At 43.0% G+C, this 15,920-nt stretch overlaps 1 protein-coding gene across 4 annotated transcripts in view; it reads left to right on the top strand.

The window, feature by feature from the left end:
• TTF2 (transcription termination factor 2) overlaps positions 1-8,876 on the top strand; it is a 53,727-nt gene extending 44,851 nt beyond the window's left edge. Inside the window, exons 19-24 of one of the 4 annotated variants that reach the window (XR_011565718.1) lie at positions 521-579; positions 1,432-1,582; positions 3,205-3,287; positions 4,885-4,959; positions 7,805-8,020; positions 8,519-8,655. Coding sequence is in view for 1 of the 4 variants with exons in the window: in XM_019956730.2 (XP_019812289.2) it covers positions 521-579; positions 1,432-1,582; positions 3,205-3,287; positions 4,885-4,959; positions 8,519-8,663 (513 nt within the window). In the remaining 3 variants the exon portion in view is untranslated. Of the gene's footprint in view, positions 1-520; positions 580-1,431; positions 1,583-3,204; positions 3,288-4,884; positions 4,960-7,804; positions 8,021-8,518 lie in introns of all 4 variants that reach the window. The other 3 variants (XR_011565720.1, XM_019956730.2, XR_011565719.1) reach the window with 3 other exon arrangements.
• Positions 8,877-15,920: the final 7,044 nt, after the last annotated feature.

The raw sequence follows: 15,920 nt of genomic DNA, 5'->3' as shown, positions 1-15,920 counted from the left end.
GATGGACGTGAGTCTGAGTGAACTCCGGGAGTTGGTGATGGACAGGGAGGCCTGGTGTGCTGCGATTCATGGGGTCGCAAAGAGTCGGACATGACTGAGTGACTGGACTGAACTGAACTGAACTGAAGGCTGTTCTAAGCAGAGGGAACAGAATGGACAAAGATGAGACAAAGCACGGCTCAGTGGAGGGAGAATGTTGGTATCACCCAAGCATCATTTGGGTGTAATGAGGGATAAGGCTGGAGATGTGAGAGGAAGTGAGAATCTGGGAGGTCATTGTAAGGAGCTTGGGCTTTATTCTCTGTGGGAGGCCACTGGAGGTTCTTCAGTCAGTGAAAGAAAATAAGAAAGTGGCATTTTGGAAATAGTCCTCTGGCTGCAGAGAGGAGAGGGAACCAGAGAGGAGTAATACTTAAAGCCGAGAGGCCCTGGGGGACATTGATTCCTTCATTCAGGGGAGAGAAAATGGAGAAAAGCAAATTTGCTTAAACCTACTTATGTTAATTCAACCTTTTCCCAGATTTCATCTCTGTTGGCAGAATTGGAGGCAGTCCGAAGAAATTCAGGGTCCCAAAAGAGGTAAGTGTGTTATTTCATTATCCAAGTGTTGCTTGTAATTATGCAAGAAAATTGGATATTGTGAATGGTTACAAATCTTAGCTTTTTATATCAAGGACCTTGAGTCACACTCAGCAGAAAGTACTGAGGTTACAGCACAAATTCCCTGTGATTTCTAATTAAAATATTTCTGACACTGGTTTCTGACACTGGTTGCAAAGGCAATCCTTGGAGGATCTAAGTAAGCTGAGCATCTGAAGAGGTGTTTAAGAGCAGAGAAGAAGCATCTTAAACAAAGCAAGACAATAACAGAGGGAGATGGAGGGAGAGGGGTGTGGTCAGACTGGGAGCCCCCACAGTGCTGGGCATGTTGCTGAGCTAGGGGCGGGGATGCAGGAGGTTCAGTCATTGTTTGTTTTACTTTACTCTGTGTTACTCGCTGCATTTGTAGATCAGAAAGATTTGATCTAAACATGTAAAACTCTAATTAAAGCACAGCATGGGGGGAACAGAGAAGCCCTAGAGGCTTATGGTTCTGACTGGCAAGGGGAGGGGCCTGTCCTCCTTTTCTGCAGGAGGACAGACCTCCTATAGATGAGAACTAGGCCCCCAAATAATCGGAGGCTGCGGCCGTCACTTGAGTTTCACCACCACTTTGTTCTGACTTCATTTCACACAAGATAAGTTGCAGACTAGATATAGAAATACCTGGGAGCATTATAATCTTATGTCACCTAAGTGTGTACCCTTAGGTATCAGAAGGCTTTCCTTCTTCCACATTTGATAACTGAATCGTATGGACAGCAGGTGTTGAAGCCCTGCAGATGAGTTCATTTCATCTGCGTTGGTTTTCTGTTTTCTCCTTTCTTCCAGTGTCATTGTCTCTCAGTGGACCAGCATGCTGAAGGTTGTAGCCTTGCATCTTAAGAGATGTGGATTTACTTATGCCACCATCGATGGCTCTGTCAACCCTAAACAGAGAATGGACTTGGTAGAGGCATTTAACAGCCCCCGGGGCCCTCAGGTACGAGCTGATCACAGCTGAGTTCTGTAATTAAGAGCAGATTGTTCCCGATTACACAGAAAATTTTAACATAGATCATTTGAAAAATATTCATAGCTTTGATCCCTCCAGGTATTTTTGATTCTTTTGTCATTTATCAGGGGTACATATCAAAGTGTGAAAATACTCTAAGAGAATAAAATATGAAGGTTAAAGAGAGTAAGGACAGAACTGGTTAGGATCAAGAAACTCTTTGTGGAAAAGGCAAGCCTGGAAGGATGTGTGGGATCTTGATATGAGGAAAGATGGAGGGCAGTGGGAGAACAGTCAGTTCAGTTCAGTCGCTCAGTCTTGACTGACTCTTTGTGACCCCATGGACTGCAGCATGTCAGTCTTCCCTGTCCATCACTAACTCCTGGAGCTTACTCAAACTCATATCCATTGAGTCGGTGATGCCATCCAACCATCTCATCCTCTGTCGTCCCCTTCTCCTCCCACTTTCAATCATTCCCAGCATTGGGGTCTTTTCCAGTGAGTCAGCTCTTCGCATCAGGTGGCCAAAGTATGGGAGTTTCAGCTTCAGCATCAGTCCTTCCAATGAATATTCAGGACTGGTTTCCTTCAGGATGGACTGGTTGGATCTCCTTGCAGTTCATGGGACTCTCAAGAGTCTTCTCCAACACCACAGTTCAAAAGGATCAATTCTTCAGTGGTCAGTTTTCTTTATAGTCCAACTCTCATATCTATACATGACTACTGGAAAAACCATAGCTTTGAGTAGACGGACCTTTGTTGGCAAAGTAATGTCTGTTTTTGATATGCTGTCTAGGTTGGTCATAGCTTTTCTTCCAGGGAGTAAGCGTCTTTTAATTTCATGGCTTGCAGTCACCATCTGCAGTGATTTTGGAGCCCCCCAAAATAAAGTCTCTCACTGCTTCCATCTATTTGCCATAAAGTGATGGGACGCGATGCCACGATCTTAGTTTTCTGAATGTTGAGTTTTAAGCCAATTTTTTCACTCTCCTCTCAAAGACATCTAATTATGGATGATGGGAATTTAGGGCTTCCCTCGTGGCTCAGTGGTAAAGAATCTGCTTGCCAAGGGGGAGACTTGGGGTTGATCCCTGGATTGGCAAGATTCATTGGAGAAGGGAATGGCTACCCACTCCAGTATTCTTGCCTGGGAAATCCCATGGACAGAGGAACCTGGTGGGCTAGAGTCCTCTTTGTGGGTCACAAAGAGTCAGACAAGAATGAGTGACCAAACAGCAGTTGAGTGATAGGCAGGAGAGTCATAGCAGTGGTGGGGGACTGGTGGATTAGACAGTATCTGGTTGATGGAAAGTGTATTGAACTGACCAGCCGCAGTCCTCTAAATGGTAGTATTCATATATTTGGCGGGCACGCAATTAATGTCTTGAGATTGACTCACCAAAACAAGGTTAAATGAGAATCTTCTCAAAGGTGAGGCAGGGAAAATAGCATCTCAAAGTTTTGAAACAGTGCCTTTATGACTGCAGAAGGAAATTTGATAAGAACATGTTGCTTATTTGTATTGGTCTTGGTATTGAACCTGTAACAGGAGGAGAGATGCTTTATGAGACCGAATCTGTGTAAAGTGAATGGTGTGCTTCCTTTTGAAGGTTATGCTAATTTCTCTCTTGGCTGGAGGTGTCGGTCTAAACCTGACTGGAGGAAACCATCTTTTTCTTCTGGACATGCACTGGTAACAGTTATGGATTTTTCTTGAGTTGTCCCTGCATCGCAGGGAGACCAGAGGGGCAGTAAAACCTGACCTCATAATGAGTGTGTTCCTTTCGTATTGTGGAGCTGCCTCTGTGCATATGTGTGTATAGATACAGATCAAAATGGTGTAGGCTGAGTTGATGGCCCTGTATTCCTGAGCAAGGCAGGATTCAAATGACTATTTAAAATAGTTTGTTCACTTTATTGTTAACCTAATGTCTGTTTCCATGGAAACTGGGAGTAGGGCTTTTTCTCATGGCTAAGAGCTACTTCACTCAACGAAGAGTTTTATCTCTTCAAAATACTGTATTTCAGACATACTTGTTCACGTCCAAGGATATCTCAGCATTGGCAAAGAAGGAGAACCATTACTCCTAAAGGAAAAGGCAAAGAAATTTTCTAATTATGTTAGATACATGCTTAACACGTAGTCTTGGACTCATCACTCATAGTGTCAACACCAGGAGCATAGCAGCATCCTTCCTAGATATGAAGCAAATGATCATGTGTTGCTAGGAGAAAGTATCATAATCTGTCCCAGTTTTGCTTTTTCAATCATGCCAGTTAGGGATTGCTGCACCAGGCACCGTTGCCAGGGATTGTCATTTGTTCTCCAGGCAGCCCAGATGGGCACAGACAGGCCCACCTGTTGTTATCTTCCTGGAGAATGTGTTTAGGTCTTACTTGGGACCCCTGCCACCCCCATACATGAGGAAAGCAGAATTGGAATCATGCTGGTTTCTGAATTGGAGAAATGTTATTCAAGTTTTTAAAGAGGTAAGATGAGAAACTAGTTTGGAATTGAAAAGGAGAATCTAGAAAGAAGGAAACAAATTAAGTCTCCTTATTTGAATCATAGAAAGTTAAAAGTTGAAAAAGGCATTAGAGGGGACTTTCCTGATTGTCCAGTAGTTAAAAGATTTTGTCTTCCATCGCAGGGGGTGTGGGTTCAATCCCTGGTTGGGGAGCTAAAATCCCATAAGCCTTGCAGCTAAAAAACCAAAACATAAAGCAAACAGTATTGTAGTAAGTTCAATACAGACTTTAAAAGTGGTCCACAGTTAAAAAAAAAATCTTAAAAAAGATAAAGGCATTAATGATCATTTGCCAGTCCTCCCATTCCCAAGCCTTTTAGGTTATGGTTAGATGACTTGCCCAGAGTCATCCAGCTAGTTAATGATTGGGTTTGAGCATCACTTTAGCCTCTGTTACCTATAGTTTTCAGCTGATGGTGGTGCTAAGAGTTCCTATTGGAGGCAAATCTGAGCCCAGTTTCTCATGAGAGGTCAAGAAGACATCTGGGAGTCTCCAAGCCCCACATAGACTAGAACAGAGATCTACCAACTTTTTCTATAAATAGTTTAGGCTTTGCAGATACATAGGTCTCTGTCACATATTCTTTTTTGTGGATTTTGGTTTTGATTTTTTTTTTTTTACCAACCTTTAAAAATGTAACAGCTATTTCAAACTCAAGAGCCATACAGAGACAGACTGCAGGCTGGATTTGGCCTGTGGGATTTGCCCGCCCCTTGTCGAGGATGTCAGTTCCCCTGAGCTCAAACCCTGTCTTCTCACAGGAATCCATCACTTGAAGATCAAGCTTGTGACCGAATCTACCGAGTAGGGCAGCAAAAAGATGTCGTCATACATAAGTAAGTATGTAAAGGTCTCCTGGGGCCAAGATCTGCTCCTGTGAAAATCTTTCTTGAGTAGTGTTTAAACAGAATGTAAAGTATTTGGTGGTCACTGTACTGATGGTTTTTGTGGGGCTCATCCTCCTTGGCACTCATGGTCAGGAGGGGAACTCAAGCAATTTGGGAGTAACTTTGGAGCTGGTCCCTGCAGAAGAAAACTTAAGTACAGTGATGAGCCTTATCTCAGTCAAGGCTGCCCATGAAAGGACCCTCCTCTTTCTCTTTCTTTCGCTTTTATTTTGACATAACTTCAGACATAGGAAAGAATGTAAGAATTCTTACAAAAATACCCCAGAGTTCTTGATTGTAAGAATAATACCAAAAAATTCCTGACTGCTGTGACATTTGTGGTGTGTGTGTGTGTGTGTGTGTGTGTGTGTAAGCTTTTTTCTGGACCATTTGACAGTAAGTTGCAGACATGATGTTCCTTTACCTCTAAATACTAAAAGAGGCACTTTCTAAAAATGACATCTCTTACATAATCACAATAAAGTTATCAAAACCAGGATGTTAACAATGATACAATACTATCCTCTGATCTATGGACCTTATTCAATTTTGCCACTTGTTCCAGTGATGTCCTTACCAGCAAAAGGTCCTGCATCGCATTCAATTCTCCTGACTCTCTTGTCCCCTTTAATCTGGAACAACACTTCAGTCTTTCTTTGTGTTTTCTGACAGTGACATTTTTAAAATGCACAGGGCAGTTATTTTGTAGAATGTCCCTCTACGTGACTCCCTCCTCTTTTTAAAAACAATGTTAGAACCTGCGTTAACAGTGCAATCCAGCCCAGTTATGGACTGCTTTCCTTCATCTTCATGGCCAAGTTTCTTGAAGAATTAGAAATCATTGTCTGTCTTTACTTATTTCCCATTCATTCCTCAACCTGTATGAACTGGCTTTCACCCCTGTCACGTCACTGAAGCTGCTCTTGCTAAGGGGCACCCATGAATTCCAGAATGTGCCAGGTACAGCAGTTGTGTCAGTTGTTCTGTCTTTAGCTGTCTTCTCAGCTTACTTTGTATGCACCTCTCAATAATCCTATCTACTCCAGCAAGTCCAAAATCTATACCATCAGTTCCAAGGTCTCCTAACCTTCAGGCCCGGATATCCAAATCCCCACAAAATATATGAATCCAAGTGTCCACATCCGCACCCATTATTCATTTACTCATGGATTTATCTCATTCAACTCAAAACAATGAATACCTATTAGGCTTCCCAGGTGGCTTAGTGGTAAAGAACTCCCCTGCAATGCAGGAGACCTGGGTTCGACCCCTGGGTTGGGAAGATCCCCTGAAGAAGGTAATGGCAACCCATTCCAGTATTCTTGCCTGGGAAATACCATGGACAGAGGAGCCTGGCAGAATGTAGTCCATGAGGTTGCAAAGTCAGATACGACTTCACAACTAAACAGACAACAAAAGTGGGGAGTCCCCCTGTAGCAAGTACAGTTACATGCTCCAGGGACTCACAGTATCACACGCTGAGATGGCTTCTCCCTACTTCCCCGTATCTGTTGATTCTTCTGAATTCCTTATCTTTGTGAATAGTGCCACTGTTTATCTAATCATGGAGCCAAAACCAGACTCCATCTTCTTACTTTTCACAAACCATGTCCATTCATTTTATTTCCTAGATGTTTCTTATAACCATCCCTTTCTTCCCATCCACTGCCATTTCCTTCTTTCAACTCTTAAGTTTCTTAGCATTGCAGGAATGGTCACTCATGACCCCGCCCCCACCACGTTGTAGTACAGCGTAGTGTTTGCCTTTTGCCCTGGCCAGATTGAATGACCTCCCCAAGCATACCATGTTCCAAAACTCGGCAAAGGTTTTGTTTCTTTTTTTCTAAATGTAAGTGGTTACTTTATAGCTTAAACATGTAATCATACTCCTGCTTCCTTTGAGGCTCAGATGGTAAAGAATCTGCCTACAATGCAGGAGACCTGAGTTCGATCCTTGGGTCAGGAAGACCTCCTGGAGAAGGGAATGGCAACCCACTCCAGTATTCTTGCCTGGAGGATTCCATGGACAGGGAAGCCTGGCGGGCTATAGTCCATAGCATCGCAAAGAGTTGGACAATTTCTCTATTCCATTCATTCTGTTTTTTCTTTGTTATTTTTAATTTTATTGACGTACGGTTGATTTACAGTGTTTGTTAATTTCTGCTGTATAGCAAAAGTGGCAGTTATATATATTCTTTTTTATATTTTCCCTTATGGTTTATCACAGGACATTGAATATAATTCCCTGTGCTGTACAGTAGGACTTTGCTGTTTATCCATCATAGAATAGTTTGCCTCTGCTAACCCCAAACTCCCAAGCCGTCCCTCCTCCACCCCCACCCTCCTTGGCAGCCAAAGCTTGTTCTCTGTACCTGTGAGTCTGTTTCTGTTTCATAGATATGTTCATTTCTGTCGTATTCTAGGCTCCACATATAAGTGATATCATGTGGTATTTGTCTCTTTCTGGTTTAGTACGATAATCTCTAGATCCATCCATGTTGCTGCACATGTTAGCCATGGTTTTATACATGTTCCCATTCCCTGGGATGCCCTCCCCATTGTTCCATCTGGCAAACCCTTGCTCATCCTACAAGTCACATGAAGAATTAACTCGTCAATGGGGTCGTCCCTGAATAGCCCAGACAGATTTCCTTTCACTCGTCTTGTACAGTGGACATATTTCCATTAGAGCAGTTCCCAGGGCCTGTCATTATTCTTGCTGTTTGTTTTCACGTCCTTATCTTGTGTCCTCTGACTGCACGAGCATGTTCGTCTCTTATGTTCCTATACCTAGCATGGTGCGTGGCATACAGTGAATCTCCATCAGTTCTTATTGAATGAGTGAAGAAAGGACAACAGTGGCATTTCCTCAACTGGTCAAACCTGTTTTCAGTGTGAATTAGCCGTGAAAGAAGACACTCTGTACTTTAACCAGTACACATATTTCTAGCAGAAGCCTGATAGCTTTACACCTTCTGAACTTGCCAAGATGGAGCTTTTTGTGTGAAAGGTGGATCTCTACAATTTTTATTTTTTGGGGTTGGCATATTCCTTAGTGGCTCAGTTGGTAAAGAATCCGCCTGCAATGCAGGAGACCTGGATTCGATCCCTAGGTTGGCAAGATCCCCTTGAGGAGATCATGGCAACCCACTCCAGTATTCTAGCCTGGAGAATCCTCAGGGGCAGAGGAGCCCGTCAGGCTGCAGTTCATGGGGTCAGAAAATCGGACATGACTGAGTGACTAGGCACATATCTCTTGTGATTCTGGCGTTTCTCAATTATCTCAGCTTTGAAAAGAAATAAAAAGCCAGTCTGAGTTCAGATCACTTTAAACGCATGTATATATTTAGTCTAAGTTGTTTAGGTTTCCTAAACATAGAGTTATTAATCAAACCTAAGGAAAAATAGAGGAAGAAATCTCCTTTAAAAACTAAGCATACGTAGAGTTTGAATATTTCTTGAGATATGCTGCTTTGGGGTTTTGATTGTTTGCTTGTCTGTTTTTCAGATTTGTTTGTGAGGAAACAGTGGAAGAGAAGATCTTGCAACTCCAAGAAAAAAAGAAAGATTTAGCCAAACAGATTCTATCAGGATCTGAAGAATTTGTCACCAAGCTCTCCTTGGCTGACCTCAAAGTCCTTTTTGGCATCTAACTTCCTGTTTCTTGGGCGCAGAATAGCGCCACGGTTGGTTTGCACTAGGATCTGCGGGGAGCGACTTGACCCTGGTCCTTTGAGCTCTCCTTGGCTTTCAGTTTCACCTTCAAGCCTGATGCCCTTCTCCAAGCGAGGATGAATTATCATGTTAACCAGCTAGTTAACCAATCAGTGTATTAAATAAAACCAATAAAGTACTTTGGATAAACAGCCCTGGGAGAGTTGTACCTAAGCTTCAGGAAACACTTAAAAAGCCCTCTGTGCCTTTTTCTTCTCAGCTGATGGGGACCCGGTGTTACTGCCTTTTCTAACACAGACTCCCTCCCATCTCTTCAGTTCCTTACCAACAAGGCTGCTCCTATAACCATCTCTTCTAGACCATTTTTCTAGATTCCACATATACACATTAATATACAATATTTGTTTTTCTCTTTTTGACTTACATTATTTTGACAGTTTCTAGGTCCAAATGACTACAGTTTTGTTCCTTTTTATGGCTAATATTCCATTGTATACATCTCTCCAATGACTCAGTTTTGTTCCTTTTTATGGCTAATATTCCATTGTATACATGCATCACATCTTCTTTATCCATTCCTCTATTGATGGACGTTTAGGTTGCTTCCATGTCTTGGCTCTGCTGTTGTAAATAGCCAGGACATGGAAGCAATAGACACTGGTGTGCATGTATCTTTTTGAATTATGGTTTTCTCTGGGTATATGGAAAGTAGGATTGCTGGGTCGTACAGTAGTTCTGTTTTTAGTTTTTTAGGGTACCCCCATACTGTTCTCCATAGTGACTGTCTCAATTTACATTCCCACCAACAGTGCAAGAGAGCCCCCTTTTCTCCACACCCTCTCCAGCATTTATTGTTTGTAGATTTTTTAATGATGGCCTTTCTTTCTGACAGGTATGAGGTGATACCTTGTTATAGTTTTGATTTGCATTTCTCTTACAATGAGCGATGTTGAGCATCTTTTCTTGTGTTGTTGGCCATCTCTAGATCTTCTTTGGAGAAATATCTATTTAGGTCTTCTACCCAGAGTTTGATTGGGTTGTTTGTCTTTTTTTCTTTGATGTTGAGCTGCATGAGCAGTTTGTGTGTATTGGAGATTAATCCTTGGTCCATTGCTTTGTTTGCAAATATTTTTCTCCCATTCTGGGGGTTGTTTTTTCATCTTGTTTATGGTTTCCTTTGCTGTGCAAAAGCTTTTAAGTTTAATTAGATCCCAATTGTTGATTTTTGTTTTTGTTTTCATTACTGTAGTAGGTGGGTCCAAAAAGATCCTGGTGCTTATGTCAAAAGAGTGTTCTGCCTGTGTTTTCCTCTAAGAGTTTTATAGTAACCATCTCTGTATAGGCTGAGCAGAAGTGGGTTCCTACCTAATACGTGGTTGGGTAGTATTTGTATTATTATATCATTTAGAATTTGATATCATATCATTTATGTTATTATATCATTTTGTGTTGTCATGTAGTATTTGTGTCATGTAGTTTTACATTTGTATTTTTATAGTATTTGTAGTTTTACACATTTGCGGTATAGAAGCACTTAGTCTCATTGTTATATTCAGGATTACTGAACCATATAGTATTTTTATTATCACTGGCATAATCCACTAAATATGTGTTTGACATGTAGCAGAGATAATGCTTTGTGTCCACTAACCCCCATGTCCCTTTTCCTCCCCACTACCAGAGACTACATTTCCTATTCTTCACTGCGGTTACATGGGTCGTATTACGCAGTTCTAAGTCAGTGGAATGTGGAGAGAAGCGATGTGTAAGTCATTTCTTATCTGCCCTTCTAAAACTTTGCATATGATTCTTCGTGCTGTTTCTTTTCTTGTTGGCCCGCTGAATACAAAGGAACTGATGGACAACTGCAGGGCCCTAGAGAACTGTGGAGCCACTAGATCAGAGGTTTTTAATCTGCTGTTGGCCATGGACCCTTCGGTAGACTGGTAAGCCTCCGCTCCTGAATGACAGCGGAACACAGGCTTCCAGTGCCTCCCTTCTCATCCCAGCTCACCCACGTCGGACTATGACCTAATCAAGAAATAATTTTTTTTTTTTAGCTATGAGATTTAGGGATTGTTTATATAGCAGTTTGTATCCTAACCAATACAAACTCTTTGAGAATTTCCCTTTGGGGAACTATTCAGATTCCCTTCTTCCTGTTGGCGGTCATTTTCAAAGCACTTACTCTGCAAATCTCTGCTGAAGAGAGTTGTATTTCTTCTTCGCTAGAATTGTTGCCCTCTTTTGAGTTAGGATTACATGGCAAAGCCCTGTGTTTAGGCCAGTCACAGTGTGGACTGAGGCCCTGGGGCCTTTTTAAGCAAAGGTGCCCTCTAAGGACAAAGTCTAAAGGCCGCAAAGGTAGAGATAGGTGGCCTGGGGGAAAGAGTTCGGGTTCACCTTAGCTGGGGGTGTAGCCTTGAAGAAATCATTCCCTTCTCCACACTTTGGTCTCTGTGACTGTGGTGGGCATTGTTTTTAGAACTTCAGCAGCTACAGTGAGGTCCCTGATAAAATCAGGAAATAGAAGATGTAAGATTACCCTCCGAGAGTTTGGTTGTATGTTCCACACACCAGGTTAAAGGGAATGTCACCTGAGAAGCCCTGGCTCCCAGGCTGGTAGGAACATTTGCTGACTGTCTGGTGTTTAGCTAGTTGCAGATTCCCCAGGCACCTCAGTTCTTTCCGTCTGTGAGGTGTGAGGATTGGCATACACTCACTGCTCCACAGGGATTTTAACAACATGCATACACACACTATACCCATTTGACACGACAGGTGGGTCATGTCAGTTGAAGGCACATTAAATCAACACTATCAGTGTCCTTTCCGGGCACTGTTTAGGAGAGTGTGTGTGTGTGCTCAGTCATGTCCGACTCTGTGACCCCACAGAGTAACCCACCGAGTAACCCCACAGAGTCATGTCTGACTCTGGACAGTAACCCACCAGGCTCCTGTGAAGGAGGAAACAGAGCTGGACCCCATCTTAGGCCTGTTCATGCTGATCATGCTCGGCCACCTCTCTAATGGACTCTGAACTCTGTGCTTAGTGCCTATGGAAACTACAGTAGAAGGATAAGACCCCCTCTGGACAGGGGAATCTTGAAGATCACATCCAGGTTACTCATTGCCTAAGAGAAAACATACTCTAATCACGCCTGCCTCCGGACAGGTCATAAACCTTTTCTGTATCTATTGGGATGTAACTGCAGGCTTATTGATTATTAACTGTTTGAACACCTAATGCATGAATGATGGGGTTATTGTGATTGTATTTACCCTTCCTCTGTTTTGTGTAAGTCTCAAGGAAATTGGGGTGGTGGGCTGATCAGGGTTCTTGGCTAAGAGGAGACTCTGCCTTGGGCCCGCCGGTGTAATAAACTGCACTCCACTATTTGCATTGTCTTTCGGAGTGAGTTTGTTTCCCAGAATGCGTGGCTTTAACACCTGTGTCCATGGAATTCTCCAGGCAAGAATGCTGGAGTGGGTTGCCATTTCCTCCTCCAGGGCATCTTCTCAATCCAGGGATAAAACTCACACATCTCCTGCATTGGCAGGCAGATTCTTTACCACTGAGCCACCTGTGAAGCCCTGTTTAGGAGAGAGGCAGTGTTAACTTTGAGGTTCAAGTATGCTTGCTTTTAGTCTGAAGATGGATGCAGGGATTATAATATACAATCTTCAGATATTCAGAGCCCACTGACTGATGGAATCTTCTCTAAGACTCCTTCTGGTATCTCAAACAGTTTCTCTAGCTTTCATCGTTCAGATTCTAAACTGGCAAAGCCTCCCAGCTTTGTCTTGGTGTAACAGGGAGATGCAATTGATGTGAGGTGTATACAGCAAGGATGGGAGCCACTGTCATTACCAGATGTGCATCCTGAAATCTCAGCCCTGGGCTGGCAGTGTCTCTTGAATTATAAGTAGCATTCTGGAATCCGTCTCAGGCTCACATTCATTTTAGTTACTGTGAGTCAGTTTCTTAAGGTCAGGGCGTGACAAGGTGGGTCTGCACCCACAGGCAGTGGGCAGTGTCTCACAACGTAACAACTTAATTGACCTGCTGCCCTATGAGTTCTGCCAGTGTCAAGCAACCTTCCTTTACGTGACACCGTAACTGTTGGGTTTTCCTTTTACATCTCCCTGCCTACCTCACCAGACTTAGGCAAGGACAAAATGGGGTAATAAATGCTTTATTAAGCATGACATGCTATCCAAATGCTAGTGTTATTGCTGTGGGACCAGGTATTGGAATATGAGAATAAAATAGAAGCGTGGGTGCAGCTGAAAGAGCCAGATGGTGAACATCTGTCTCCAAAGTGCAACACTGTCGAGCACCCAGCTTACAAGGTATTTTTATATGAAAGAGTTGCCCTCAGAGTTTATAGTTTGACTTCTGTTTGGCAGTATTAATCAAAAAAGGGGCATTGTGCATGCCATGGCTAGATGGAACCTGGGCCCTTGAAAACCTTCCCTAGGACTCCTGTCGCCACTCAGTTATTATGAACACAATAGGATGATGTCCTTCTGGGGCACAACCCCTTCCTCTAGCAATCAGGGATGTGATTTGAAATGTCTGCATATGATTATTGGGTTCTTTCCTCTCTCCCATTGTCTTGCCCGGTGAAGTATTAATGGCTTTCAGCAGGGCTCAGTGGTGAAGCCAGATTCTCCTTCATTAACAGGACGGTCATGGAAATGCCATTGCGCAGTGTGACCCCTGTTTGTCTATAATCTTGGTATCTACCGTAATACCTTGAGAGAATTTGCGTTTATAGAATGGGATGTTGTGCTGCTATTTGCTTTGCACTATCTAGCTTTAGAAAAAGCCAGAAAGAATTAAAAGGCATACCTTCAAGCACAAAGAGAATAACAATAGGAATTTAGAAATTGTAGGCATACAACCTAGAATAAAATGTTTTCATAGATAGCGATGCAATTAGCGAAGGTTACATACAAAGAACCACTCAATCAGTAGCCAGGGGACAGGAATGGAAATGAAAGAATCTGGGGATCCCCAGCCTCTGGGATCTGATTCCTAATGATCTGAAATGGAGTTAATGTAATAATAATAGAAATAAAGTGCACTATAAATGTAATGCACTTGTATCATCCCGAAACAATCCCCCATCCCTGGTCCATGGAAAAATTGTCTTCTATGAAACCAGTCCCTGGTGCCAAAAAGGTTGGAGGCTCCTGCTCTAACCCCTAGGGGGAAACGGGAGACCATGTCTTCATTAGCTCACGTCCTTTGTACCTAGAATCCTTGGCTAACTCTGCATGTAGTAGAGATTATGTATGAAGGGAAGGATGGGAAAATACGTTTTTGTTGTTCAGTCACTCAGTGTCCTTCACCATTTCCTGGAGCTTGCTCAAACTCAAGTTCATCGAGTCGGTGATGCCATCCAAACATCTCATCGTCCTGCCTTCAATGTTTCCCAGCATCAGGGTCTTTTCTAATGAGTCTGCTCTTTGAATCAGGTGGTCAAAGTACTGGAGCTTCAGCTTCCGCATCAGTCCTTCCAATGAATATTCAGAATCAGGGTTGACTCTGTAGGATTGGCTGGTTTGATCTCCTTGCAGTCCAAGGGACTCTCAAGAGTCTTCTCCAGCACCACAGTTCAAAAGTATCAATTCTTCAGTACTCAGCCTTCTTTATGGTCCAACTCTCACATCCATACATGACTACTGGAAAAACCATAGCTTTGACTTTATGGACCTTTGTCAGCAAAGTAATGTCTCTACTTCTTAATATGCTGTCTAAGTTTAATATGCTGTCTGGTCATAGCTTTTCTTCCAAGGAGTGAACGTCTTAATTTCATGGTTGCAGTCACCATTTGCAGTGATTTTGGAGCCCAAGATAATAAAGTTTGTCACCGTTTCCATTGTTTCCCTGTCTGTTTGCCATGCAGTGATGGGACTGGATGCCATGGTCTTTGTTTTTTGAATGTTGAGTTTTAAGCCAACTTTTTCACTCTCTTGTTTCACCTTCATCAAAGAGGCTTTTTAGTTCCTCTTCGCTTTCTGCCATAAGCGTGGTGTCATCTGCATGTTTGAGATTATTGATATTTCTCCCGGCAGTCTTGATTCCAGCTTGTGCTTCATCCAGCCTAGCATTTTTGCATGATATACTTTGCATATAAGTTAAATAAGCAGGGTGATGATATATAGCTTTGACATACTCCTTCCCCTGATCCTTTTGGGATCAGTCTGTTGTTCCATGTCCAGTTCTAACTGTTGCTTCTTGAGCTGCATACAGGTTTCTCAGGGTGCAGGTAAGGTGGTCTGGTATTCCCATCTCTTGAAGAATTTTCCACAGTTTGTTGTGATCCACAGAGTCAAAGGCTTTAGGCACTTCAATGTCAAAGAAGCAGAAGTAGATGTAGAAGTAAAAACTTTTACTGTTTGATTATTCATGTGCATCCATGCTTAGTCTCTTTGGTTGTGTCCTACTCTTTGAGACCCTATGGACTGTAGCCTGCCAGTCCCCTCTGTCCATGGGATTCCTCAGGCAAGAATACTAGAGTGGGTTGCCATGCCCTCCTCTAGGAAATCTTCCTGACCCAGGGATCAAACCCACATTTCCTGTGTCTCCTGCATTGCAGGTGGATTCTTTACCACTGAACCACTGGAGAAGCGCTTGATTATTCATACATTAATTTAAAAACATTAAATGTGCCAGGCACTTCTGAGCACTAAGTCCAACTCTTTGCTACCCTACGGACTATACAGTCCATGGAATTCTCCAGGCCAGAATACTGGAGAGGGTAGCTGTTCTTCTCCAGGGGATCTTCCCAACCCAGGGATCAAACCCAGATCTCCAGCATTGCAGGCAGATTCTTTACCAGCTGAGCCACAAGAGAAGCCCAAGACTTCTGAAGTGGGTAGCCCATTCCTTCTCCAGGGGATCTTCCTGAATCAAGAATCGAACTAGGGTGTCCTGCATTGCAGGCGGGTTCTTTACTAGCTGAGCTACCAGGGAAGCCCGTATAAGGGTGAGCAAAACTGAAAAACAATCTGTCCTCCTGAGGCTTCCAGCCTTATTAGGGGAGATGGGCATTAATCAGATCATGTATGACTGTGAAGTGGCTGTGGCAATCAGTGCTACAGTCCGGAGGTCCACATAGCTGGGAGGACTTAGAGCAGGCTTGAAGCTAGTTAAGAAGGACTTCTTTGAGGAAGTGGTGAAGGAATTGAAATCATATAGAAGTTAATAATCGGGTTCTCAAGTG

Source organism: Bos indicus, chromosome 3, assembly GCF_029378745.1.
Source record: "Bos indicus isolate NIAB-ARS_2022 breed Sahiwal x Tharparkar chromosome 3, NIAB-ARS_B.indTharparkar_mat_pri_1.0, whole genome shotgun sequence".
Lineage (NCBI taxonomy): Eukaryota > Metazoa > Chordata > Mammalia > Artiodactyla > Bovidae > Bos > Bos indicus.
The sequence above is the reverse complement of the archived record's forward strand: the minus strand, read 5'-3'. Positions and strand labels throughout refer to the sequence as shown.